Below are 27,234 nucleotides of genomic sequence, written 5' to 3' on the forward strand. Positions count from 1 at the left end.
TTCAAAGCCTTTTTTGTGCAGCAGCCAGCGCAGAACAGAGGAGCAACAAGCCTGGCACGGCAGCTCCAGCACCTCAGCAGGGTCCATTTACAAAAAATGGATGTTGCATGGGGAAAACATGTATCTTTAGGTAATTAACATTGTTGCCTTAACTCAAAAATAATGAGGCGAGCTCCCAGAGGCAATGTGAACGGAGCCCAGCTTAAGCAATAAGAATCTCCTGAATTACAACGCCGACGTGCCCTGACCTGTCATCATGCCTTCGTTTGTCTCGTTTCACATCTGTGAAATGGAGACAATGCATTAGCTAACATCAGGCTGGGGCCTTGAGAAACCCAGGGCACTAAATGACAGGAGTAAACATTTTCTTGTTGCGAACTAAATTAGGTTTCTGCTCGTTAAAAAGGTGACCTGATTCTGTACCCCACACGCATGGCTTCAGTGGGATTTTTACAGCTGGATATGGGGGCAGCTGGATATAGGATATACAAAAAAAACCTAGAGGGCTGAGCCAGAACAGCAGTCAAAATACTATCTTAATTGGTGACCTCCTATCAACCTGTGTCTCTTCCTGAACTTCGGTTCATTCTGCAGACTTGAAAAGCAGGACAATTAAAATAGCAGGGCCGCAGACGGTCTTGCCATTTTCTTCCCCTCTTAATTAAACAACATTTTCTGAAACCAACCAAGCAGGCGTGCAAAGTGACAGGCGTGAGGGGCACGCCACACTGGCAGATGAAAAGCAGCTTGGAGAGCTTCAGCCTCCACGACGAAAGCAAACGTGCCAAGAAGGCACCCGAACAGACGGGACTAGCCCACGTTTCCTCCTAAGGCTCAAGATCTCCCCCGGTGTACACGTTGGACTGAAAGACCTGCTGAGCAAATATCGACTTCCAAAGCCCATAAGGAGGGATTACTCATGTGTATTACTTTGGGGTTTCTGTAAATAACAGAAGCAGATTTGATACAAGGGCAACAACCGAGTCTTCAGAGATTCCCATCCCATCTGTGGTTCAGGGAAGCACTCGTCAGTACGCGGAGTGCTGCTTGTAACAAAACCTTATTCAAGGCTGAGAAACAATTTTTGCTTGCCCTGCTGCCTTCAGGATGTTAGCTCCGGCAGAATGCCCCGTTCTTTTGTACATGAAGCACCCGCTACGGCATGAGTCTCACGCAAGAGAGCAGGCATCAGCTTTTGTGGAATACGCGAAGAGAAAGTTGAAAAACAGCGGGGCTGGAGGAGACCAGGAACGCAAACATCGATGTTTTGGAGTGGCACAGTCTAGATGCTACCGCCTGACAGTGGCAGAACTGTTTTGTGTTACTCAAACGTTGCCCGAACCACTGCAATTTCAGCAGAAAAACCCATACGAGCTTCCCCCAGTGGAAGCAGTGCTAATGGTCAATAAATGCACTTTTAGCCTTCCTTTTTTTTTTTTTTCTGGCAGTAGTTCAGTCTCCGTGAATTACAGTAAGTCCAGTCACTGCTGCCTGTCAGACCCATTCACTCCCCAAACTGCTAAGAGCCAGACACATTAGTTTTGAATGGTTAAGCATCTCAAAATATCGGTCGTGCAATTATTTTGGGCAAGCATCCCCATAATTATCGGACATACTTTCAGCCTTGTACTTCAGTTTAGAACTATATATCATTATCCTGCAGCCAGTCAGCTCTACAGCTAAGGATCTCTGAACCAAAAGAAACAGATGTAAACAAAGTATGTGAATTCAGCTACTCTAGTAAAAAAAAAATATGAAAAACAAAGAATATTCTCTAATAAATATAGAAATTCTCTAATATTCTAATAAATAAATTCTCTAATAAAGAATTAAGATGGCTGAAAGCAGGGCTATGTAGTTAAGCCAGTTTTCAGAAGACTTCAGGAATGATTCTTGAGGACCTCACGCTTTATGACCAATTCAAAGCCCTGGACTTCGCAGCTGACAAGGGAGTAGGAAGTGATTTATGCAGGGGTGAGATGAAGACGGGGCACAGAAGGCACTGAAACACACACAGCGCTCTACGAAGCCCCAGCGAACAGCCCAGCTAGCAGGAATCCCTGGAGTTTGGTATGAACCAGCAAGCTGGAGGCAAAATGCTGCCCGTGACTTCCTGGCACCCGCGCAAACTCCACAAGTGTCATTATTAGATAGCTACGGAAACACACACCAAAACAGAATTTTTGCCAGGCTTAGAGCTGGCAAATGAAATGTCAGCGCTCCGCTCCACAGCCATTTCACATCCCTTTAATGTCAAGGCTATGCAAACTCGTTATCCAACCAAAACAAGTACCTACCTTGTGTTTGTGGAACATACGGAGCCAGAAGCTTTGCTCTCTTCTTCTCATACCCCTTTTGTGTGATGTCCCCTGAAACCAAGAAAAGAAAACTTATTTAACCAGTCCTCGTTTTTTGTTTTGGGTTTCATTTACTTTTCGGTGACATGAAGGTTTCACCTGAACATGTCAATGCAAACGCCGAAGAAAACCTGAAACCAAATACAGGTGGGTACATCATGATTTCAAAGTCTCCATATTACAGAGTTTCTGTAGTTTCCCTTGGGATCATAGATATACACTATTTAAATGCAGTAATTTGAATCAGAACCGCTATCTAAATGGAATATCAAAGCCATGAAAACGTAAAAAGGGAAACTCGGAGCACATGAAAATATTCTGTAACCACAAAGCCAACTCAGCTAACTAACAGAGTAATTCCCAAACAACAGGGCAAAGGGAAAGTGCAAATTCAGAGCCTGAGCTTAAACTAATCAAAGTGAGAACAGCTTCCAGCAAACAAGAGTGGGCCCACTGCAGGAGGGAACACTGTTTAGAGCTCCTCAGAAAATGGAAGGATGAACAGATGCAACTCTGAGACTACAGCCCAGCAAGCACACCCCATGATTCAGAAAACCAGACTTTCGGTATCCGGTTTGATATTCAGTGAAAGGAAGCTTTCTATTTATTTTTAAAACTTGTTGGTAGCCTTAATCCCATCGCTTGCCTACCAGTAGAACCATGCAGAAGGGAGATGCTTGAGCTCCACAGAAGCAAAACTCCAGAAGAGAATGCGTCTTAGTAAACGTTTCCCTTTTTTAAAAAAACTAATCTGTCTGATCCTGGAGATGGACCATCTGGCTGCCGTCTTTTGTTTTAATTTCTCACATTACATCAGAACCACAAGAAAGACTGAAACCTTGAAGGGATTAAAACAAAAAGCCCCACAGCATTTCAAGCCTTTTTGTAGCCTGACCTACACTCATAACCTCATCTCTCTTGGGGCTGAAGGATTGGAAGTGATCAGATACACAGCAATAAGAAAACAGAATTATTTGGTATTCCTTAGTCAGGCTAAAATGAAGCCCAAGCTTGTGTTATGACAAGAAACTAGAGATCACAAACAACATGCTTGCTTTGCCCTGAGCCTGATTATCGTAAGGCTGCAGAGCATTAGACACCGAGCAGCACAGGCCACAGCTTTTCCTGGCTCCTTGCAGCATCTTTCGGCCAGACACTTCCAGCCGGATCGGGACGGGCACATCAGAAAGGTGATTAAAGGGTTTAGGCTCTAAGCCTCCCTACACCGCTGGCATCCCCGATGAAACATTCCCGCCAAGTGGCCGTTTGGGTTCTAAAGGTGATTTTGCAGTGCTGCAATGCTTGGAAAGGGAACGGGACTAGCTCCTTTTGCTGGACAGTTGAATCTCAGCGTCGTTTACCACCTAGCCTAAAGGTTTTGAGGCTGAAATGGATAAATATGCTGCCTAGGGGAGGGCGTGCATTTGCACACACAACTTTATCTCACTTCTCTTTTACCACGTTGGAGTCAGGCCCCAACAAGTCCGAACAAATCCAGCACCAGAAAATGAGAATGGCCACGAAGCACCGAAATGCCAACCAAAGCATTAATTTTAATGCTTGATTGCAATACGCAGCTCAGTGAAATGAACCCAGCTCACAAGAAAGGCATGCTGCCAGTGTACGAAAGCTACACCTTCAAGAAAGGCCATACAAAGAGCGCACACCAAAAGGGTAATATTTTCATTGACTGCGTGAGCTACAAAACCTCCAAGCTTTTGAGATTTGCCTCTCCATCTTCAGGGGCAGCTTTAATTCCCCACATTTGGGTAGCAAATCGAGCCGGGTGACTGCCACTTCAGGAAAAACAAACCTGCACAGACAGGGGGAGGGATTTTCCCTTATAAGCCAACCCACAGATTTGTTTGGAGCTTGTTAGTTTGTGATTAACTTCTCCGCAAGGTTTAATTGGGCTCCTGACATCGGTGGTTACGCACTATATATAATGCAACATCTGCCACAGAAATTTGTTGGCATTACGAAGGAATACTAGTGCATTACCAACAAATAGCAGCACTCTCAACGGTCAAAACATTCGCAACCTTCACTAGCACGTGATCCAAGGCATTTATCTTATCGCTTGAAAAAAAAGGATTCTCTGAGCATGAGATAATAAGAAAAAGTCAGCTGCTATTTGGCAGGAGCAGGGAAGTTACAGCCAGTAAAACCCAGGCAGGAGAAACAAGGGTGAGAAATTCCTGGGGCTTCCCTGCAGCTCTGTGCCCTCCCACTGCTGGATTTCCAAGTAGCGCTTGTAAAAACAACAGCAAAACCAACCCAAAAAAAAAAAAGGAAAAAAAAGAAAAACAAAACAAACCAATCCCAGCACTATTTTGACAAAGACTGACAGGCTCAAGCATCTGTCTTACGGGATAAGAAGCTGTCACACTTAACTTCTTAGGCTAGCCCCATAGAAGGGGAACTGGGCAGTAGGGAACGAAAAGGTTAAAAGAAACTGATAAATCGGAGTCAGAGTTCTTTCTTTAAGGACAGCCACCCATGGAAGTTGGAAACAGACCACAATTAACTGAAATAGGATCTCCAGCAAGACACGGGGACTAAGACTCGGAAAAAAAGGCTGGGTGCAGGTACAGGTAACAGGTGGAAAATCATCCTAATAAAACCATGATCCAGTTACTACAGCCACAGGAGTTACGCCTAAAGCGACATCACAAGTCGTGAAAATAAATGTCTTTTTAACGTGGTGCATGAACGGAAGGCATTTACGGCGCAGCGTCTCCTTCCTCCGGTCCCATATACCCCAAATTCGATTGATCCACTCAGACAGAAATCAGAGACTCACCAGGAGGGAAATTTTCTTTCCCGCTATCCCTTTTCTGCTGATCTACAGGAAATGGAAATGGCTCGATCTGAACATAAATGCGGATTTCCTCGCAGAAGATCATAAATTACAGCAACAGGAAGAGAACCAAGACAATGGGGCTGCAATCTCAAGAACCATTCACTCCTACTACATAAACCTGGTAAATCCTCATCAACCCTGCTCCCATAAATTCAACACTTTGTGATGTTTGTTGTGCTAAATTCTTCTAGACGGCTAAAAAACAACCCAAGAACTCCAACCCCTCTCTACCCAGGCGTAGCACTACGAAGCATTAGCGAGGCAAACGAGGGCTGACAATTCAGCTTTACCACGGTGCTAGTGTTTGTTCACTCCTCGGAAAGAAATTACAAACAAAAACACTTACTGCTGAGGCATTCTTTTGGCCCTCTCCCAGCTACAACTGTTTCAGTTCACTTGGAGGCTATATTTATCTATAGCCGTGCTTGCGCCTCCACACGCTGAGGAGGCCCTGCTGAGAAAAGGGGATTCTTGGGAAAAGAAAGCAAAAATTCAGTTCCGTTTCAATCGAGAACCATTCACCATCACCAGCCAACGTTCTCACATCGTGACCTTCCCTACTGTCCCCTAAGCAGCCCCTCCCCACGCTGCCCCTACCCCAAATTCAGCAGAGCCTCCTCACCTACCCGGCCTCAAGAGCAGCGGTCCCAGCCCCGGGCCACCTCTCACAGCACGGCAGAGGAGTTTTAGCAGAACTTGCTACAAGCTGAAGTCATTACCAGTTCTGCTCCCGTGTTACGGTCAGGGATCTCCTCTTTCTTTACGTGTAAGGGCCGTGTGAGCGAGCTAGGCCTCCGGTCACTGACGCAACGAAGGAACAGGCTCGCCTTCCTCCTGGCACCAGCAGCCACCAGCTCGGGTGCAGCAACGTCTTCAGGCAACCAGGACGGTGGAAGGGGCTGAAGGGTAAATGCAGCCCTGCTCCACCACCACGATCCATTCCGCCACCTCCACGCACCACCATTTTCCTCCCTCTGCTACCCAAACTCCCAGGTTTTTCCATCCCAAAAGCACCTCCGCGACTCACAAAGGTTAACCCGTCCCAACACATGAGAGGTTTGCTCCTGCCCAGCCACCAGCTCAGTTTTCCTGCTCATTTGCACGGTGTTTGGTGGACCAGCTCCAGGCAGCTCCACAGAACAGGTTCTGTGGCAGGAGGGTACGGCGTTGCTTCAGGAGCTCCTCATCTTGCTGGGTATCGCAGTGCTGTTCCCCTCTTCCAACGCTGCCCCCTCCAGCCCATTTCATCTTTCCTCTCTTCTGACAAATCTAAAAGAATTTAAAAACATTCTACTTTTCAAGACGCAGCAGGTCTTGCGAATACCTAAGAGATGGCTGTCGTTCCCTGGAGTCAGAAATAACTCAGCATTTATGGTTTGCAGAGACGGAGTCGAGTCTGGGAGCAACCCTCTGTCCTCGCTGAGGGCGCCTGGACAAGGTCCTGACCGCAGACACCGCTGCGATGAAGAGGCCTGCTTTGTTTGTGATTAAACCAATTGCAGCTGAGAAAGAGAATTCCCTGGAAGACACAGCAATGTTCCATGAGAGTCCCCTCCTGTGTGATTCTCCTCACTTAGAAATCAGAATTCGTCCTCATCACACACATCCCCCTGGCATTTTCTGCCTACCGAGAGTTCAAGCCACCAGAGGAACTACCCGGGCTTACCCAGGGCAGAAGGAAGCCCAGGCAATTGCCACCGATCAGCCTTGATGTTACACCTATATTCAAATCATGCAACAGAGGAGCCTAAAACTTCAGGAGCCTCACCGCCCTGTGACGCCAGGCTGCTTTTTAGCAATTAGGGTTGATGATCTATTCTAACCAGCTGTGCTCAATCAGTGCAAGGTGGTAACACCAGCTAATCCTGCTACGCTCAGACAATACTCTTCTTTCAACATCCTTGCTCCCCTTCCCCCCATGGAATGAGAACACTGAATCATTTACTGTCTAACAAAACCATAATTACTACAGTGGAGAAATTAAGGAAAATGATCACGTAGCGCACAGCATCTCTCCAACAAAGCCTCCAAACACTTGACTGCATCAAGCAAAAGAGTCGAATCTGAAATGAGTTTGTATGCATTCTGAAAAATGTTTGGATGCTTTTAAAACAACAACAAAAAAACAGTTTTGATATTTCTAGCAGCTTATGCTAACAGAGAATCCTGGAAATGCTTCTGGTACATTCATTAGTCCCCAAACATGGATACCTGCTCTGTTTACTTAACAGCAAACACTCTAACAAGGTTATAATAGGAAAATAAGGAAATAAATTATATTATCAGCATTGCATCTGCTTTTCAGGTCTCACCCGTGTAAGTGACCTTGATGACTTTGCCTTTCTTCCCTGCTCCCCTTCTCGATGCCTAGGCACGTGTGCCAGGCCATGTCTCCCTGCAGTTTTACCACCTCTAACTCTGAAAGGACACAAAATCAAGCCGGTTTTGCAGAGCTCGATTTTGGATTTCCTGCCCTTGACCAGAAGTAGCCACCAGCTGGAGATGTTGAAAGCCAGAAGTGCAGAGCTGAAAGTCCAAAATGTTCTTTCGCTGCATGCCACATCCAGATAAGGCCTCTCAAGTGTGCTTGGACGCGTTAGGTGGCATGTCTGAGAAATCCCGAACTAGAAAGGCATGCACGCTAACACTTCAGACCGTCTCAGCTATGGCCTAGGCAGAAAATAGCTATCACACCAACCTGTTTGGCACCTCAGTAACCAACTTTATTGCCACTGAAGTAATTAATTACCTATTTCAGAGTTAGAGCTCACCTTTCTTCCACCGCCTGGAGGACTGGCACCTTCCAGACACCCCCTGCCATAGTTTTACCAAGGCCAAAAGCTAAGACGTCCTCAGTGCCAGGCTTCAGCAACCCAAAGAACAACATTTAAACCTCTTTTCACGTGTCCAAACAGAGCATACCTGTTAAAAGGTCTTGCACTCCCAACACATTTTGGCTATAAATTCAGCGCTAGAACTACGTTACAAGTTTAGACAATTCCCTCGTTCTGTTTGAGGCCAGATGACGATGCAGCTTCAAAGATTCCCTCCTCCTTCCTTCTGGTGAAGCCGTATATCAGGTTTCCTCCTTGAAGACAATACCAAGGCCTGCAAACTACAGTCTTACAGAAAAAAAAAGTCACAGATTTCTTAAAAAAAAATAAAATAAAGCCTTGCTCAGTCCCTATATCACCAAAAGCAGTACGGATAAACAAAGAGAACAGGTCTGTGCGTTGCAGTTCCCCTTTAACAGCACCATTCTGTTCCCATTAAGAATATGAATAGGCTACTGAAAAAGCAGCAAGACTTACAAAGCTGTGTTTGTTAAGCACCAGCATTATACTGCTACAGTTGCAGCACTAGAAGTTTCACAGACAGATCAGCTCCAGATTAATTTATATACACTACAAGTCTGCTTGGCTCCAGCACTGTGGGGACTCTGTTCCACACTTAAAAAAAAATCTTTTCTAAAGGCTGACGAATGCTGTTTTATCAAACTAAAACTATTTTAATCTCCACGTTTATTACTTCGAAAGAATGCAATTGCGTTTTCGTGGCGTGGTCTGCCCCGTGTACAGCGACAGACTGCCCCAGTGCAGAGGTCTGGGGCTGTGTCATTTAAGGTCACAAGGTGCACTTCCCCCCAGGTCACTTCGTGCACCAAGTGCACCTTAAGCACTTTTAATATTATTTTATTGCTGTTGTTTCACCTTTAAGCAACAAATCCAACTACTAAAGAACCTCTCTCTCGTACAGCAGCTTTTCGGAGTTGCAGCTGACCCAGTGTCCTCGCGTCACCCGTCTCGGCGCGTGTATTATGGGCAGTAATCTTAGATGCCATATGTGATGTATCACCAACCTGGGTGAGCTAAGGACGGAGTTCAGTTTTCTTTGTGTGCGCGGGCAGGGGGTGACCGACAAAAAGGAGGTGGCATCAGATCAGCTTCAGCTGAAGACCCTCCCTTCCCCGCAGAAAAAGACCGATGTGGCATCTTACTGCTGCTGCAAACGGCGCCGTCCTGGGTTAGCAAAGGAGTTCTCTAAGGCTCAGCAAGTCCGGGACACCGAAAAATACTTGGAAACTTACCACTGTAAATAAAAGAGCCCCCAGTACGAACTACAACTTTGTTGATTCTTCTCTTTGGAGCAGACACGAGAACATTCTTGCACGTTGTGTGTGCACGGTTTTTGCAGCATCAGCATGACCCCGGCATGCTCCGGGGTTGGCTTCTTCAAAGGATTTCCCCAGCTAAGTTGCTCAAATGAGGACGCAGCCAAACTTTAAGCCATACTTCTAATTCATTCCTATATAAGAACAGGAATGCTGGAGATGTTTTGCCTTTCAGACCCTTACCTGTGACAAGAGGATGTTTGATAAGCTCCTGCACCAGCAGCTCAGACCTCGCTGTCAATGCAAGGCTGACATCTACCTCTGCAACAGGTAAAATGTTTAAAATAACAAAACTCTTGGAGATAACCACTCAAAACCTTTAAATACTTCACCAAATTCTGTTAACTCTGATAACCCTACTAAAGAAACGCTCTGCTCGCAGCCTCTAACAAACACCTGCAGAGTACAATGACTGAAGTGAATTTTTATGTAAGCTATTGTTTTTCAAAGTGCAGCCCTATGAATTTCACATGGAATCAGTCGGGTTGGAAGAGACCTCTAAGATCATCCAGTCCGACCTTTAACCGAGTAGGAGTAACAACGCGTTACCCACGAAACCAGCATATGCACAGAAATAGCTTAATCCCATGCACAAATAATAAATCCTGCGTCTAACCCCACCCTGGAGAAAAAAAAATATACAACTTTTAAATAGCTGCAACTTGCATGGGGAAAAATACATTTTCCCTTCTGAATATTACACAGGGCACAAAACCAAAGCTTTGTCACAAGTAGGGTTTTTACAAAATCTGTTCAAGAGAAACGTTTTCACCTATTTTTAACAAGTAGTCCCTGAGCAGAACCTGGGTTTCGGTGTTGGAGCCCTTCACAGGGTTTATAACACCAATGCAGCACCAAAACAACGCATTTAGATGATGAAAAACAGCAAATGCCACATAACCGTGTGCAAGACCAAGCTATATGCACAGTCTAAGCTGAGTAAAATGTCAAACAAGATAACTCACAACGAATTTTAAAGCCCAAGTGAAGCAAGTCTGCAAAAGTTCTCTTTTCTGACTAACCTCCGGCAGAAAGTCGCATTTATTTCATCCCCAGCACAAGCACACAGACCTAGCCCTCTACCACCAGACCGAAAACAAAAGTTTCCCAGGAAATGACTAAACTCGATGCAAGAGCACCAACCCCGTGACTCAGCACTTATTCAGGAGGTGCATCACCGGCTTCCTTCAGGGAGAAACCGAGCCCTCAGAACCACGGGTGTTGATAACCTTCTCCCAGGAGTTGTCCATCCAGCCCAACTAGCAGGGATTACACACAAGCAAATTCTTCGCCTGTTCCAAGCAGCACACTTTCTCCACCAGCCAGGCTACTGTGGACAGATGAATTTCCAAACCAAGCCTGTTTTCAACACAGCCTTAATACCAGAAACTTGCAGGCACCCGAAGAGAACTCCTCATCCTGCTTCAAAATGAAGTATTTCGACCCGTGCAGAAAGCCAGCCATCACTAGAAAGCCAAGCATCTCCCCTTAGTTTTTGCACAACCAGCATCCAGCGGCAGTCAGGGGCTCCAAAGCAAGGCGACGGGTTGAGGAGGGACGTGCAAAGCTTTTCCCACACCGCAGCCATCGGCGGCACTGGCTTGCAGTACACGGCACGCGCCAAAACCTTCTTCACAAGGGCTTTCCTCTTGCCCCCGCGCACAGAAACACCAGAATATTGCCGCAGTGGATCCGCCTGGGATGAGACTGAAACAGAAGTTTCTACAGATTTTATCCTGCGTGCAACTCCTGCCACTCACCCTTTCAAGGCTTGCAGACGGCAACGTTTAAGAACGCTCTTGAAGGCTTTGATTTTCCTACCATAGGCCAACTGCCACGGGTATTCCTTGCTGGTAGCCCTCCTCCAAATCTGACACGGTGCAACTTTGGACATGCAACTTGTTTCAGTCCAACTGTACCCGAAGTTGCCTTTTGTAATTAAATTCTAGATCCCTGAATACGATGGCAGAATGGGAAAAGAAAGAAGTTAAGAGCAATTACTGCCCTATCTACCGATCAACCAGTGCTTCTTATCACAAAGCATTCAGGTATGGAAATGCAACTCCCATCCTCCTTTAAATACAGTGTGAGCAGAGCCCTAACCTAGTTGGCATGCTGTACTGCACCACAGCACGATAATTATGGAGTTCCAGATGGGCAAATGCTATTCCAAATAACTGGCTGAGCTCGATGATTATGCATGTTGAAACAAAGAAATATCTCAGCGAACGCATTAGCACTTAAAAGACCGATCGCCCCCCAAACAAACAAAAAAGCCATCGTAGGAATGGATTTATCGAAGCTAAAGAGGCGAGACATCTATCATGACACGTTCTCCCGCATGCCTCCTATCCCGATCCTCCCAAAGAGGCAGTGCCAAGCCTGTATTCATGAGGATGTCACTCCTATTTCACAGGAAAGGGCAGCAGAGAAATGATGGCTGCTTGAGAGAGCAAAATACATTGTTTGTCCCAAAGCATTCAGATCTGCAACACAAACCGCAGCCACGTTACAGCATTAACAAGTGCTCACTCTGGGATAGTTACTATTAAACAGCATTAGTCACCGCAGCAGGATCCCACTACTTAATGTTAAAGCAATACAATCATTAATTTTTTACCCAGCCTCAAATTAGTGTGCAACACCAGTAATTCGCCTTGCAGAAACTCCCACCCAATTCCAGAAGCGTACTCGACAAAAACACAGGAGGCAGTCGGTGAGCAGCTCCCAAACTGCTCTTGGCTCCCCTATTTCATTTCTTCTGAGCCTGGCTAGTTGGAACCAAAGCGGAGATAGACATCGAGAGTCATTTGCACTGTGTGAAATACCCTTAAACCTGCTCTGCACGTGGTAATTCAAAACAACCCCACGCCCAACACAAATACTACAAAAGCGGAGCTGCGTCCGGGCTCATGGCAAGCTGCTCGGCGCCGCGCACAAGCCCCGAGTGTGTGCGGGCTCCTCCACGCCGAGGCGAGGCCGTCTCTTCTGGCCTGAAGAGCACTCCCTGTTCAAGTTGGCTCCGGGCTTGGGAAAGCCGACTGAAACAGAAAGAACAGAAGAAAAAGGCGCTGTGCAGCAGGGCAGAGGAAGCAGATCGCAGGCCCCACGCTCAGTACAGGCTGTGTTAAGCTTCCAGCTATGTTTACATCAGCAACCATGGCTTCTTGAGGAATTTCACTGCTAAGGAAACCACGCTGGCATGTCCCCAGCAAGCCTAAGAAAACCCATTATTGTGTCAGCTGCAGTGCTCTTTACAAGAAAAGCTGATGCGAGGAACGACTTCTGTTCGGGGCTCTCACTGGAGAGTCAAAGCGCCGGCCTCAGAAGCACTTTGTTCGGACGGTGGATAGCAGGATGCGGCGAGATCCTGCCAACGGGAAAGCCTTTGAGCTGGATGGACGAGCAAAACTGTGGCAAAACATCCTACTGCAGACGCAGCACAGCTCAGCAAGCCAGCTGCCCCACGCTCACGGTCAGCCCAAGTGCCGGGAAACCCACCCGAGATCCACCACGAAGCTGCTGAGCACAAAACACTTCTGCAGAAATGGGCTCCTAACAGCCAGTTTTCCCACCCTGGCCTCTCTAAGGGCGCACCATCTCCTCTTCCAATTTAAACTGAATTCTCGAGTGTCGTACTTGTAGAGAGAAGGAAGTATGGAGAAATCAGTAGGATTATTTAAGAGCACACAGTCAGCAACCTGACAAAAAGAAAAAGAAGGCAAAGCAAGTGAACAAGAGAGCTTACAAAAAAGATCCTGCAGTTAAAGACGTGGTCTAGTTCGTAGAACTAGTCTTTGAAAGCAAATACGGGAATCATTTACAATAAAACAATCTTCCAAAACGCAATGCATTTGTTATGAAAGCTGTCGCTGCAACCTTGCTAAAAGCTGTTCCTGAGATCACATTTTCCAGCCAAACATTCACGTGAGCAAAATTCACAGGAGAAAATTTCTACCGCGTTGATTAGTGAAAAATAAAGCAGAAGATAGCAACGGAGTAATCACAACAAGTGACCCCAGAGCACCTCGCTGAGATCTGCAGCTAGCAGGGACCGGAGGCACTCGATAAAACAACAGCTGGAGTGACACAAAGCTTTGGACAATCGCTGCTTTGTTCGCGTGATAATTAAAATCTCCCCAGCAGCCTAGAGAGCGAGGCTGAGCGAAACATCTCACCCGAACTCCTCCCTGGCCTACCTATGGCACGATTTTGGGAAAGCTGCTTTCGTACCGCGAATGACAAGAGAAAATCTGCTGACACTTCCCCCCTCTCGGGGTCAGCTCTTCTCCGTGCACGGCGTGAGCAGGGCAGAGAGCTCCCCGCGCAGGGGGACCTCCCTTCTGGGAAAGCCAAGCTCGCACCACGAGACAGCTTAAAAGCTAATAAACCTCGCTGAAGAACCGACCGGGCAGCTTCCAACACCGCCGTCTCCGCTCTGGAGGCCTGCAAACCAGGGACCGGCCCTCGCACAGCACGGCCGACACTGGTAATATTAATGAGGCAGCCCCTAACGACACGCAGGAGCTGAATATCAATGAAAGAGGAAGCGTGTTGCACATCTGGCACCCGGCAGAGCACAAGAGCAAGCGAGCACTGCTTTGCTGGCTAAGCAAACACCCAAACAGTCTCCGAACTGTTCCGTTTGGCGCTGATGCTGCTGCACCCTCTTCCCACGAAGGCCAGAGACATTTGATGCAGTAGAAATAAACTCACGGTGATTTATTTATAATAGCAAGGGAAGAAAAACAAACACGCTCGCCTAGGAATGAGACAGCTTTCTGCAGGTAAATTAAAAACTCCTGGTAGTAAATTCAGTATTAAAGAACCAAAAGCCAGCATTAGCTATAAACAAATTATTTTAAACAACAGATCGACTGACCCAGCAAACAGCAGCCAACTGGAAAGAAACATGAGCTGGTAAACAAAAAGGGGCTCTGCCAGAAGCCAGAATGCTGACTGCGTTTCCCCTGTATTGTCTGCATCTTGACTCACGAACACCACATTTCAGGAGGCTCAACGTGGGACTCAGTCATGGCTCCGAGGGCCGTCAGCTGAAAAGCATAAACTCCTCCGCAGGCCTAATCCAGAACTGCCTGAGCACGATGCAAACCCACCAGGAGCTTGTGTACCAAAGGCAGCTGCACGGTCTGCATGGAAAAAAGGAAATTCAACCTCTAAACTGGTTCCAAATGTTTCTCAGGACGAATTATCTCCTGCGCTGAAAGGCAGCCTACCTGACCCAGCTCTGCTCTCACGTCCTGTGCTCTTCACTTCATAAAACGGCTTGAAGTTGAAGGAGACAGAACTTTATTTCTAGTAACTGGTTGAAATGTCACGGCATGTACGTGCTACGGATAACGGATGTGCTGACAAGCTGCAATCTCTCCAAAATCAAATTTATCATGAAAACACTAGGTAAAAAAAAAAACAATGAAAACCCATTATACAAACTTCCAAAAGATGTACCAGCAGCATAAATAAGCACGGTGCAGCCCTAACCGAGGGGAAGCCGAGCACCTCCTCGTCACCGAAGCACCCTTGCAGCACAGGGCTCGACGTGCTCGCAGCCCGACTTCTGCCCCGAGCCCTGGCAGCCCAGGCGAGGTGAAGGGATCGGGCCGTGACGGATCACGCCATGACGGATCACGCGACGGTGCTGCCCTGAAAGCTGCTGCTCCCCGCGCCACGCAGCTGGCCGCTGCTGCTTGCCCAGGCTTTTCTCCGCAGGGCGACGCCGCCGGCGGTCCCCACGGCACGGACAGGTATCGATCGCTTGGAGGCGACGAGCGTTTGCTTGGTGGGACTCTAGTTGGAGAAAGAGAAAAACTGCTGGATCTGTTTTACGGTTGTTTATGGCAAAGCTACTTACAGAACAGGATGAGCGGCTTAGGAGTGTTTTTTTTTCAATCATAAATCAAAATAAATAAAACCGCATTCCATACTGCAAGTTAATCAGAACGCTCTCTCAAGTTGTCCTCACGTATACCACCACAGGGAAGAAAGCCTGACAAATCTGCTAAAAGCTTTAAAAAGCCTAAATTAAATATTAATATTCTGAAAATGATGAAGCCAGCACAAAAACACAAGTCTCCTTACCACTCCAGTTCTGCATAGCCCAGAGCTGGAGATGAAAGATTTCTTGCAAACAGGGATGCTTTTTTTTTTTTAAATTATTATTTTATTTAAAACACGCTAGATGGTATTATGAATAAAACAGCAAAAAAAAAAAGCTCTAGCTGTACAGGTTGGGAACTGCAAGCTGTCTGAAAAAGCAACAAACAGCAAAATGTATTCATAGTAAACTAGTAACAACAGTTAATTGTTACGCCAGCTAATGAAAAGCAGAGCCAAAAGGCTATCGGTACCGGATTACAGTTACGTTTAGCGTGACGAGAAAAACTCGTGTCGAAGCTAAAATCTGAATCCTTCCCTTCAGAGTTCTGCTTCTGGTGATTATTCACATTCAGGACACTCACAAGCCAGGTACCTCGAGACAAGCACATTAAGAGAAACGTATTCAACTTTATTTCAAAATTTTGCTGACTTCACCTTACTAACCTCAAGACAAATCTCCACAGAGAAGAAATCTTTTGGTAGCCCCACCGTGGAGTGGTTTGGGGTTGCTGGGTTTGGTGGTTTTGCAACCAGGTACTTTGTTGAGATGCTCCTTCGTATCTTTCAGTTGCTTATCAGAGAAACATCTCCCATCCCCTCCAATTTAAGGATGCTTCGTTGGTCAGGTCTTAATAGCAACCTGGAATGACTTGCCAAAAGCTCCCAAAAGAATCTTCTAATTGAGAGATGACATCAATTACTTAATTTTAATGAGAGTGAGATCACATTTTAGTTTTTCATTCTGCAATAAATTTAATGCAAAGGTGACTGTGCAGTTTCTCTTAGCAGTGGCCAATTTGCCTCAAAGGTGCAAGAAGCATTAGATTAGTTTAAATAACAACCTAAGCTCTACTGCTTTATTTACCACTGGCATTTAATTCTAACAGCATTGGCCTGTTTTTATTATTATGCAGTAAATGTGCAAGCCCTCCGAATTACTCATCTAAAACAGAAACCCGAAAGTGTGAACTCTCCAGTTCTCACAGGAAGAAATGGTGAAGCGTGAGCTACTTTCCTTCTAGGAATGGACAGAGTAAATAAGAATAGGCAACCCAAAAGTGTCCAGAAAACTATTTGTTTAACAGAAAACTGTAAGTTTAACAAAAGCATCACCTGAAAAAGCGAGTTAAGAATTTCCGAGGGTGTTAAGTTAGACTTATCCTACAGCTATCACACCGTGCCTGTTGAAAAAAACCTGATGGAAGCTGCAACTGCAGATGTTCGGCAAAGCTGTTGCTTCATCTCCACAGGACGACCTTGGCGAAGTTATCTGATGTCCATGGCCTAATTCCACCTCTCTTTCGGCTGATGAAGAAGGCAGGGACTTTCCAGGCCTCTCCCTCTAACTGAGTAGCTGCAGGAGTCCTACCTCTTCTAAAACCTGGACGTTTTACAGAATACTGTGGTCTGCCCATCTGCGGATCATCTTCCCTGTGGCCTCGCTATCCATTCCAGTACCCACGCTCGCTAGTCTCGCTCCAGCATGATTCATTATCCCTCTCCGGCCTATTTTGCATCACTCTAAACAGCAGTTTACTTTCTCCTCGATCTGATGACCTTACGTCGATACGAGACCCTCCAGCGCCCCACGTTAATTTCATGTTCTCTTTCATTTTAGTATTTCTGCTATCGATGACAACATAAAAAGTACTTGTATGTTAACCATCTGTTACTACGCCTAATGGAGCCGTAATCACTAAATATCAGCCATTTCAAAGAGCACTGTTTATAAAAGCAGTGTGTAAATGTACTAATATTAATAGGAAGATGGTTGTATCTTGTTGATAAAGTATTATAGTCACGGCAGGCTTTGCTTTCAACTGCAAAACATAATGGCCTTTTTAATGGCAGTCTGAAGCACCACAGACAGTGCTCCACAATTTGGGGGAATGGGGGGAGCAGGAAGGGCTAAGGACGTGCTGACAGCAATAATTTAAGACAAGACATTCTGCCAAGAAAGAGAAACTACAGTCCAAATAGAAAGCTTGCAATTAAGCAAAAACTCTGAAAAAGGAGAAACGGAGACAACAGGCATCGGTTTGGATTGCTGCCCTCCAATTTGTTCACTAAGACTTGTCTGCTGACTCCATATGTTTCATATAAGTAAAACTTGTGCCATGGTACGTAATAGTCTCTTAAGAGAAATTATGGTATCTGGGAAGCAAAGCAATCACTCCTCTTCGATATCCCTTGCGCAAGAGGATCGTTTCTTCTTAAGCATTTGGCACTCTAGAAGCACGAAGCAGTGCCGTACAAAAACCATAAACAAAATAAATTCCTTGGGGTAATCCAGCTCAGATCTCCTTCCGAACACGATGCTGACCTGCCTTTTCAGCCAACCTGGAGCGTCCATAAAAACACCTCGTGGTTGGATGTACCTCAGACACTGTTTGGGAAACTCTGGAGAGATGTTCTGCCTGACCCTACTTCTGCTGGAGGACGACACGACAACGCTTCTCCTGAAACCTGAAAGTCGTGCTCAGGTCGCTAACACAGACACCGCAAAGGCAGGATGTGCTCACCACCAGATACAATCATCGCAGCTCTCCGAAGCATGATACCTGTATCAACTCTTCTGTGCACAGATACGATTGAATATTTCATGTTAAAAGCTTGAAGAGGAAGAAAAACCCAGCCCAGAAACGCAATGCAGAAGCCAACCTCTCATCTACAGCAGAGTACCTACGCAGTCGATGTGATGTGACTGGCGTAACAGCTACGAAGCGCTCCAAAACCTTCTTTTCACGCAGAAAACGGCAGAGCAGTGCAGATTTGAGAGTGGAAGTGTGTACATTTCTAATTCGCTTAGTTTCACTGGCTTAAAATTGAAGTTTATTTTGGGACTTGAGTTTTTCTCCTTTTTTTTTTTTTTTCCTCCCAGCTCACAGCAAACCAAGAACGAGGACTCTACCGTAAGGACAAAGCAGCCGTCGGAGGCAGATACCTTTCCCAGAGCCAAGGAGACATCTCCTTCCTTGCGACCAGCACAAAGTCACACAAAGGCTCTGTGCAGCTCGACCAGAGATGGGTTTTGCGAACGTCCTCGTGCAGAAGATGCTGTCCTCATGGTTTAGTTTCACCAGATGGGTTAAGTGCTGCACTGACAGACCCACAGGACGAAAACTCGGAGAATTAAGCACAAGATCTTAGCATTCAAACAACAGCCAGGGTCTGAAGAGCTAATGTAGACTGACATGCAAAAGTGTGCAATCATTTCCATGCGGCTGCCTTCATCTTCTTTACATATGAGGCCAAGAAAGCCCCTGGGGCTGTACTAGTGCCTAAATGGGCGCAGGTTTCCTTTAGTCTCTAACAAAGGCTTTAAGCAATTGGCAGGCTGCCCTAGCCTAGCTGCCTTCTTCCTTTTCATATGTGCCTCCATCCCCAGATAACGCAGGGCGGCTTTCAATTTGCACCCTGCACAATCAGAGGTAAAGGATATCACAGGAAACCCAAGTCAGCTTTTCCCCTCCATGAGGTAACTCCCTGGAACAACCAGCAGAGTCCTTTTCATTTACGTATCTAACAGTATGTAACACTTGAAGAGCAGACAATATGTTCAAAGCTCAACCATCAACTGGTTTAGTGAGTTAAGGAGAGAGATGCTGTCTGCAATTGCTTGGGGCAGAATGTGCTGAAGGAGCAGAAATCTGCCTTTCAACTGGGAATCCACGAAGCAGCTTCAAACAGTCCCTTCAAAACATGGAAACAATCCCAACAACCGCTGGCTTACTTCAGCGTGACAATAACTCTTGGAGAGTTTTTGTCACATCTCACCCACAGAAAATTTAAGCTGTTCCTAAAGAGCTATTCTTGATCGCAGAATTACAGAAAAAAGGGCTCTGACACTGCCCAACTCTCTCCGCTTCACTACTTCCTTTCATTCTTCCTTTCTTGGACTGTTCCATAGGCTCTCCTCTCTCGATGTCAAATATTCAACAGCAACGCTGTTAATTTTTGAAGCCTGGCAGCTCCTCCGTCCAGCTCCCAGGACAGACCCAGAGCAGCTGGACCAGCACAACCGAGGGACTGTCACTTTGCACGGCAAGAGCACCAGCAAGAAGCAAACGCTCTAAGCCATGCTGCTGCCAAACTCAATTCTAGCAGAAGACTATTTACTCCTTCCCCACTTCTCCACGCCAAGTCTTCCCTTTCATCCTGCTGCCCAAACACTTCTGTCTCTGCTGGAGGACGAGGGTGCCCGCAGTGCCGTGCAGCGTGTCCGTGTCCCTTTTGCACCATTTTATTGCTCACAGGAAGGTATCCTGGGATTTCAAACAAGAGAACATAAGCAGCAGGAACTTTCCTAGGAGAAAAGGCCAAGTTAGGACATCTCGCATGGCATGGAGAACTCGACTGCCGTCATCCACCTTACGGCTTGTCCCCCCTCCCTTGCTGCTTTGCTACATCCATTTCCACCTCTAGAGCGTGAAAAAAAAAGCGTCACCTTTGCTGCTCCATAAATAACCCCCCGAAGAGCTGTCAGGACATGAACCTTTCTTTCTGTTCGGCTTTCTCCACCAGGTTTACCACCAGAAATTACCTTTTCACTCCAGGGAGATGCGCGGGCTGAATATCATGAGCTGTCTCGCTGCAGCACTGATAAACTGAGAAAGATTACTGCAGGTAAGCGTGCGTAAGACAAATCTCTCCAATTCCTTCGAGTCAGAGGATCACATTTCATAGGCCACATACAAAGCCCAAAGGACAGCAGGCAGCACAAAAGAACAATGCGAAGCAAATGGTACGTGTTTGGACAAGAACCAACACACAAACCCTAACCTCTCTTAAAAAAAATGGAATTAAGGACAACCACGCTTAAAAGATAAGACTTTGGGTCCCCTTGAGGGGAGCTACAAGAGAATTAGGGTATGGGGTGGGAGGGAAGGGTCTTTTGTCTTTCGTTGTGTTTTTTTTTTTTAAACCTCTTCACTCAGATTTCTTAAAATTAGCTTATCCACAACGCAGGAGGGAAGGAGACAAGCTATTAGGTAATTACCCAGAAAGACACATGACAGTAATCACGATACATCAAATATGACTCTGCTAGATCAAAACGCCTTCCATGCTACGACCAGATACACCAGAAGTGTTTCACTAAAGCTCTGTACAATGAATAACCTTTTGCTGCACAAAAGCCAAAGGGGAATTACATCTTCCTGTTTGCTCTTCTAGCCAGACTTTTTTTTTTTTTAAAGGCCTACTGCAGAAACAGAATTGCCCTGAAAGCCTTCCAAAGCAACCCCGACTCCAGGATTATGTATTCTCCTAATTTTGGGGAACTCCGAGAGCAAATTAACCACGCTCTAGCACAGGCATCTCCGTCTCTGGTCAGAATTCCTAAAACAACATTCTTAAGTACTTAACACTACTGCTGAGTAGCCCTACACAATTTTTACATGCTGCAATTTTAAAACAGGACTTAACAAGTAAAGTGTATCAAACAGAGGAATAACTAAACAGAACAGCAGTGTTTGTTCAGGGTTTCTAGGTGTGGCAGCAGCCAAGACATAATAGGATTATTTATATCTGACTCATTTGCTTTGTCTTCATCCACGATTCTCCCTACTTGGGACTCAGCAATTGACTTTTTTCTACACCACAGGACTTTAAATTCATCGCGTTTTCACGAGGGACTCGAGAATTTAAAGCAGAGAGGGGAAATTCCACAAATGCAGCCAGTTTCTATCCACGTGTTCAACCACAACCTACTGTCGCCGTCACGGCCAGGCCGCAGACTACCTGAACACGCAGCCGAGCACGGAAACTCTCAGCATCCTGCACAGGCACCTGGTTAGGGGTCACCGGGCTGCGTATTTCAAGCCTCCTCCTTTGCCAGGGCTCAGGCACCCTGCTGTACGGAGCCGAGGGCCAGAGGGTCTCAGGTGTGCCTGGCCCAGGGACGTGGCCCAGAAGCAGAGCAAGGTGCTCACCTCCGCGCATCTCGGCTTCCCGTCTGCGAACTGAAAACACTTCCCCCTTTTCACTGGAGCACCTTCCAATCTAGAATTGCGTAAGCATGGAGGTTTTCATTCCAGTTACAATAAGAATTGTTCACTTTTTTTTTTTTTAAATCCACAAGGGAACACTTCAAGTCTCTGCCCTAAGAATAAACACAGGTCTCGGTCTCAAAAAAAAAAAAACAAACCCTCACGAGCACTTCGTGTGCTCTACTTTTAGCTAACACAATACAGGCTTCAGTCTGGTGGTCAGCATTTCCTTCAGGATGGCCTTAAAAGCTTAAGAAAAACTATAAAAAAAATAATTGTAAATTTGGTTAACTACAAATGCCTGACTGCAAACAGGATGAAGTAAATAGTTCAATACTTTTTTTAAAAAACGGAACTTACATTCTTAAAAGCTGAATCAACTGCCCTGAGTTCACCGCAGTTCACAGCTTTAAACCGAGGTGCCTGTGCTCTGCACGGTGGAGAGGAGTACGGTGCTAAGAGGCGAGAGCATCTTGAGCCACTACTGCTGCCGAAAGCTGCGTTATGAGACCAGGGCTGCAAGGTGAGGACGCCCCAGGAGCACACGTGCTCTTCTCTGGCTTCCAGACACAGTAAGGAGTCTTCCGAAGCAAACCTCGGAGCAACTCCCTTCTCCTTTTGCACACACAACCGAGAGATGGAGCCTTACAAGAAGCCCTACGTCCAGCCACCCAAATGCCAGCATTTGCTAGAACCACTCCTGCGGGACAAATAACAGTCTTTCCTTAATGCCAGGAATGGAAGACCTTTAATAGGCACTTTCCATTTCTGTTCAATTAAGGAAAGAAATGGACAGCACAGCTTAACGAGCTGCAGATCTGTTTCTCTCTCCAGCAGCACCAGTGAGGATCAAGGACCTTTTATCTCCGTTGGGATCGCCTGACTCGGCTCTCCACCACTCGGTGAGTAAGCACAGACTGGAATTTGCCGTGTCACTTCCAGCTCCTCGGCGTAATTCTCCTTCTCCTCACCGCAGTGACAGCACAGGAATGTCAGCTGCTGTATTCGAGGCAAAACCGTGTTAGCCACGCGCCTCGCTTTCTTGACAGGAAGGCTCGGAGTGACCTTTTCCAACCTTCTGTTGACTTTGCTCACGCCTCTTTCTAGAAATCAACAGAAAACTTCAAAACCTCAGGTTTTCTTCTCCTCCTCAGGTTTCTTTTGGCCGGTCAGCTTATCTGGGTGATCGTTGCCACCAGAAGCACACACGGCTTCCAGCGGGTAATTACAGTGAAAGGCGATGATGAAGACGTGACGAGTAGGCAAAGAAAACAGCCTTATCAGGACGTCCCTACCGACATACGTGCGTTCACCGCTGTTCTCAGCGAGGAAGTTGGAGTATTTCTAGCAAAGGTGCTTCCTATTGAGATGGCTCTTCATTTCAGAGACTGATCAGCACTCTAAATGAAAAGCTGACGCGTGAAGGTAGAGGTGAGGCAGGCGACACAACGTCCTCACCTGGCTCTGCCCTCGCTGGAACGGCGGCTGCAGAGCTACATAACGAAGCCACACGTACGGACAGGACCCGAAACCAAACCTGCCAACTCGCAATCTCGTGCTTGATCTACACCTTTAGATCCCACCCTTCCAAATTACGGCCAAGCACAACTTACCTCGTCTGCCCGTCCTTGTCCTCCTGGGCACCCTGACCGCCCCCAGCAGCGCGGCTCGACACCCTCCGCTCAGCCGCCGGCTATCCCGGGGCCAACCACAAAAATCGATCGCGCACAAGACGATCGGGGGAAAAATACTTCTTCTTGGCTTCCCTTAGCGACACTGAGCAGCTACGAAGGAGGAGCTGAAGTACCACATGATCGACCAATTCCCAGCAGAACTGGGCTTTGTCTGCGCCGGTGGCTGCGGTGACACCGGTGCCTTCCCTCTGCGCCGGGAGCTGTCAGGGGAGGCAGGCAGAAAGCACAACCAACACTTCTTTTTTGCCTCCCTCCAGCGAGTTACCTACGCTGCTCTCAGAGAAATTTATTGTAAACTCACATTAGAGGAACACAAGAGTTACTAAACGATGTTTTCTTAATGCAGAACGAGTGCATGTGCTTCCAGGTCATAGCTAAATCCTCCTTTTTGCAATTTACGCTTTATTTCCAACAACAGCACAGTTTTGTTCCCCAAACCCTTTAGGACCAAGGTACAGGAACATCCCTGTTAACACCACAAGACAGGAAAAGCATCCCAAACAATCCTTTTCCATTGCTGCACTTTAGACCTGCTGGTTGACATTAGTCCTGCTCCCAGAGGCAAAATGGGAGCGCTTTATCCACTAAGTCGAGCAGCTCCCACGGCTATAGCCATCCGAAATGGAATGCATTATTCCTGCATTAAAACATATGTTTTTGAAGGCAGCTAGCCATCCGGCTGTTCTGCGAGAGATTACAGAAGACCTAATTTTATCAGGCTGGGATACAATTCTCTTGGTTATTTTTGCTCCCTAGGGACACGGAGCTGGTGAAAGCAGGTTGCCTGACTGCTGGGGAACAATTCTGAGAGGCTCAGTTGCTGATCACCGAGGCAGTAACTCACATCCCGGGTTCCCAAAATACTGCAGTGCACGCCCTGCAGGCTCTGCGGGCTCCCACCCCCTTGGAATTCAAAGTCCAGGCAGACCCAGTTGGTATCAGCAATTCTCAACTCGATAAGGGATAGAAAAAGTTTACATCGGGAGAGAAGTTCTAAAACTTTAAGCTTTTTTTTTTTTTTAAATCCTACTTGGCTGAAGTTACTCTAAACAAAACGAGGTGTTTGCTCACTAGAGCAGAAAGGACAAGTTCAGTCACTAATACATCGACTGTCTTTGGTATAAATACAACCTCTGCTGCCTGCGTGTACTCCAAGTTGTGTTTCAGACCCTCTCCGATTTGAAGCTGGAAAAAAAAAAAAAATGCAAGCAGATAGAAATAGGCATCTTACTCAAAAAAATACCCAGGCAAGAGTGAAAACACAGCGCTGGCAAACATTACTCAGAATGAGAAATACAGGTGTGAGGCTTTTCCCAAGACTTGTCATCGAAATGTAATGGGAAAATTTGTGTAGCAGATGGAATGCTGCTGCCTGCAGAGCATCCGTTAGCTATAAATCACTGTTTCCCTCACACATGGTGCAAATTTAAGAATCTTCCATTCTAATTAATAGAACGAGACATCCTGGCCTGATGACTCTTCCCTGATTTCATAAGCTCCACGAAAAATTTGGGATTGAATCAACCTTCACAGAAGAATGCTTCAGCTCCTCAGCCCTACCAGCTCCAAAACGCGGTCGAACAGCTCACTGCGATTCAGGAAATGCTTTTTATAACTTTCAGGCACGCAGTTTAAAGAAATCCATTTTAAGAAATTATCTGAACATTAGATTTGAAACAAATCAAAACAGGAAACTATTCAGCTTCTGCTTGCACCTCTGGGACGTCTCACCATTAGTTCACTCTTTGGCTTCTGAAACGTGCCACTGAATAAACACGATAAACCCCATGAATAGAAAGCTTCATGACAAAAACTAATCAGAGGGCACCAGGAAGGAACCCATCACCCTTTCTGACACGTTACCAATGAACCAGAAGCATGAGGGGTCCTCTGCATGCCTGCTTTTCCACGGAGCTCCGAGTACGTTGTAGCTCGATGCGCGTTTGGAAGACCAGCCCTCCGGCTCCACGCAGCTCTGCTGCCACCCAGCCCACCTCCCACTTGATATTTCACGCCACGGGATTTAAAATAGGAAACTGGAGATGGGCTATCTAGGACGGCACAACAGGAACGCCAGAGGAGGCTTTTCCGCAGACACATCGGGCCAGCGGGCCCGATGGACGTTTCCTGAGCACCCAGCTCAAAGCGCAGACGCCACCCCGACGAGAAGCAGCAAGAAGCACGAAGCCCGACGAGGAGCCATCGCTACCTGACGTCCCCTCCGCCCAGCTGAGGGGAACTGGTTCCAACTCCAGCAGGGCTTCGGAGAAGCAGGTGGGGAGGAGGTGGAGGAGTGCCTTTAAAGCCTCTAATTTCCTCCTCTCCCCAAGGCAAAGGGTCAGGGCTGCAGCTTTTAAAAACAGCCCCGAACCTGCTCCTTGTTTCCTAAGGACAGGAGGGACAACACAAACACACGCACATTCTTTGCCTCTCCTGGCTACTCTTTGCTATCCCAACCTGGATGCTCCAAAAAGCTTCCTTGTACAATAAAACCTTCTCCCAGGCACAGTCTAGGCAAAATACTTCTCCCAGTTTTTGCGTTTAACTCTCCCCAAACCATCAATCATTTTTACCACTCTGCCTTGCCCACCGGCCCGGCATAAGTTTGCGATACTCCGGTGGACCTGCTGCTGGAGGCACCGGTGACAGATCTGTTACTCCGCTCCTCTGCCGACCGTGACTCGAGCTGCATTTCCTTTTCCTGCAAGACAGCCATTGCAAGGAACCCACGTGCTACCACGCTCGCACCGCTTCTTCCTGAGTTGTAAAGCTTAAGAAAATACAATACCATTAAAAGTGAAGGCCCTTATCAGGCTCTTCAGAAAGCCAAGCAAGGCAGGGACGATCATCTCCGAATTTGCGTAAACAACTCTCTGTGACGTGCTCCGAAAAGATTTTTATGCATTTCAAAGCACTGCCTCGGAACTGCACCTTTGTTGGCTGCACACAGAAAGGCTCCGTCAAAGCCCTGCACAGATTTCTCAGCAGATTTGGTACCCGTCAGCTGTCAGTCCTGCAGGTAAATTAAGGAAGCAACATAAAAGCTTTCCCATTCCTAGTTTTGCCTAATGCAGGGCTTGTGGGTACGATGCTGCATAAATGCACAAAAACCACCTGTAGGTCCTGCTAGCTGCAAGACGATCAGATCCGACTCGCCTGTGCTCACGAGCTCTGCAACCTTTTCCCTGCTGTAGCCAGTTTCCCTCTGAACAGCGGGGAGGAAAGCGAAGTGAAACCTTTCTGCCCACCCAGCGAAATCCTCGTAAGCAGACCTTACTCGGACAGCCGCTTCTTCTGACTCTTCTCTAAACCTATTTAAGTGCTGTGCTTCAGCTGCTGAGCGTGCGAGAAAAGAGATCCTCTCCTGCTTCGGTAGGTGCCTGGCAGTCAAAGAATGAAAACCGACAAGCGCAATTTTGGGGAGAACAGAAAAATACCACGATTCCGTAGGAATTTTTCAAGCCAAACAAAATAAAGCCTCTACCCACTTGCTTGAGTCAACATGTTTTCTTCCAGTAAGGTTCTCTCCTATTTGGCTGGCCTTCAGACCTGGGTTTCAACTGTTTTGCTGATACTACTGTTTCCACGCATGCCACCATCCTTGCTCTTTCTTCTGCTGCTGAAAAACCTTACGCGAAGCTTTCCTCTGCAGCCGGCCTCGATTCTTCGGTAAGAGACAATCAGCTTGAAAAGGAACAAACACAGGTGCACGAAGCCATTCACAGAAACACCCACACAAGATCACAAACCAGACAGCCAAATGTATGTTTAACTAGAAAAGTAAACAGAAACCAGCTCCTTCTGTACATGAGGCAAGAGCAGGGCTATGATAACGCTGTCACACAACCCAGAAAGGACAAATCGTGTTCCGAGCCCGGCCTGCTATCAGAGGAATTCCTCGTTATTACTAGGTGGAGTCTCCCCCTCCCCTTACCTCATACTCTCATAGATGGCACAAGCTGAAGTTCACGCCGCTCACATCCCTTTAATAGGCAAAAACCAGGGCAGGAACCACAGTCAAAGGAAACCCAGCAGCCAAGTA

General features: G+C 46.8%; 1 protein-coding gene across 3 annotated transcripts in view; it reads right to left on the reverse strand.

The window, feature by feature from the left end:
• The window catches only part of DIP2B (disco interacting protein 2 homolog B), a 68,341-nt gene that overhangs the window by 36,685 nt on the left and 4,422 nt on the right, over window positions 1–27,234 (reverse strand). For all 3 annotated transcript variants that reach the window (XM_080570751.1, XM_080570750.1, XM_080570749.1), the window contains exon 2: window positions 2,298–2,369. In XM_080570751.1, coding sequence (XP_080426877.1) covers window positions 2,298–2,369 — 72 coding nt within the window. The remainder of the gene's footprint in view (window positions 1–2,297; window positions 2,370–27,234) is intronic.

This window comes from Anser brachyrhynchus, assembly GCF_964034855.1.
Source record: "Anser brachyrhynchus genome assembly, chromosome: 29".
In the NCBI taxonomy this organism is placed as follows: domain Eukaryota; kingdom Metazoa; phylum Chordata; class Aves; order Anseriformes; family Anatidae; genus Anser; species Anser brachyrhynchus.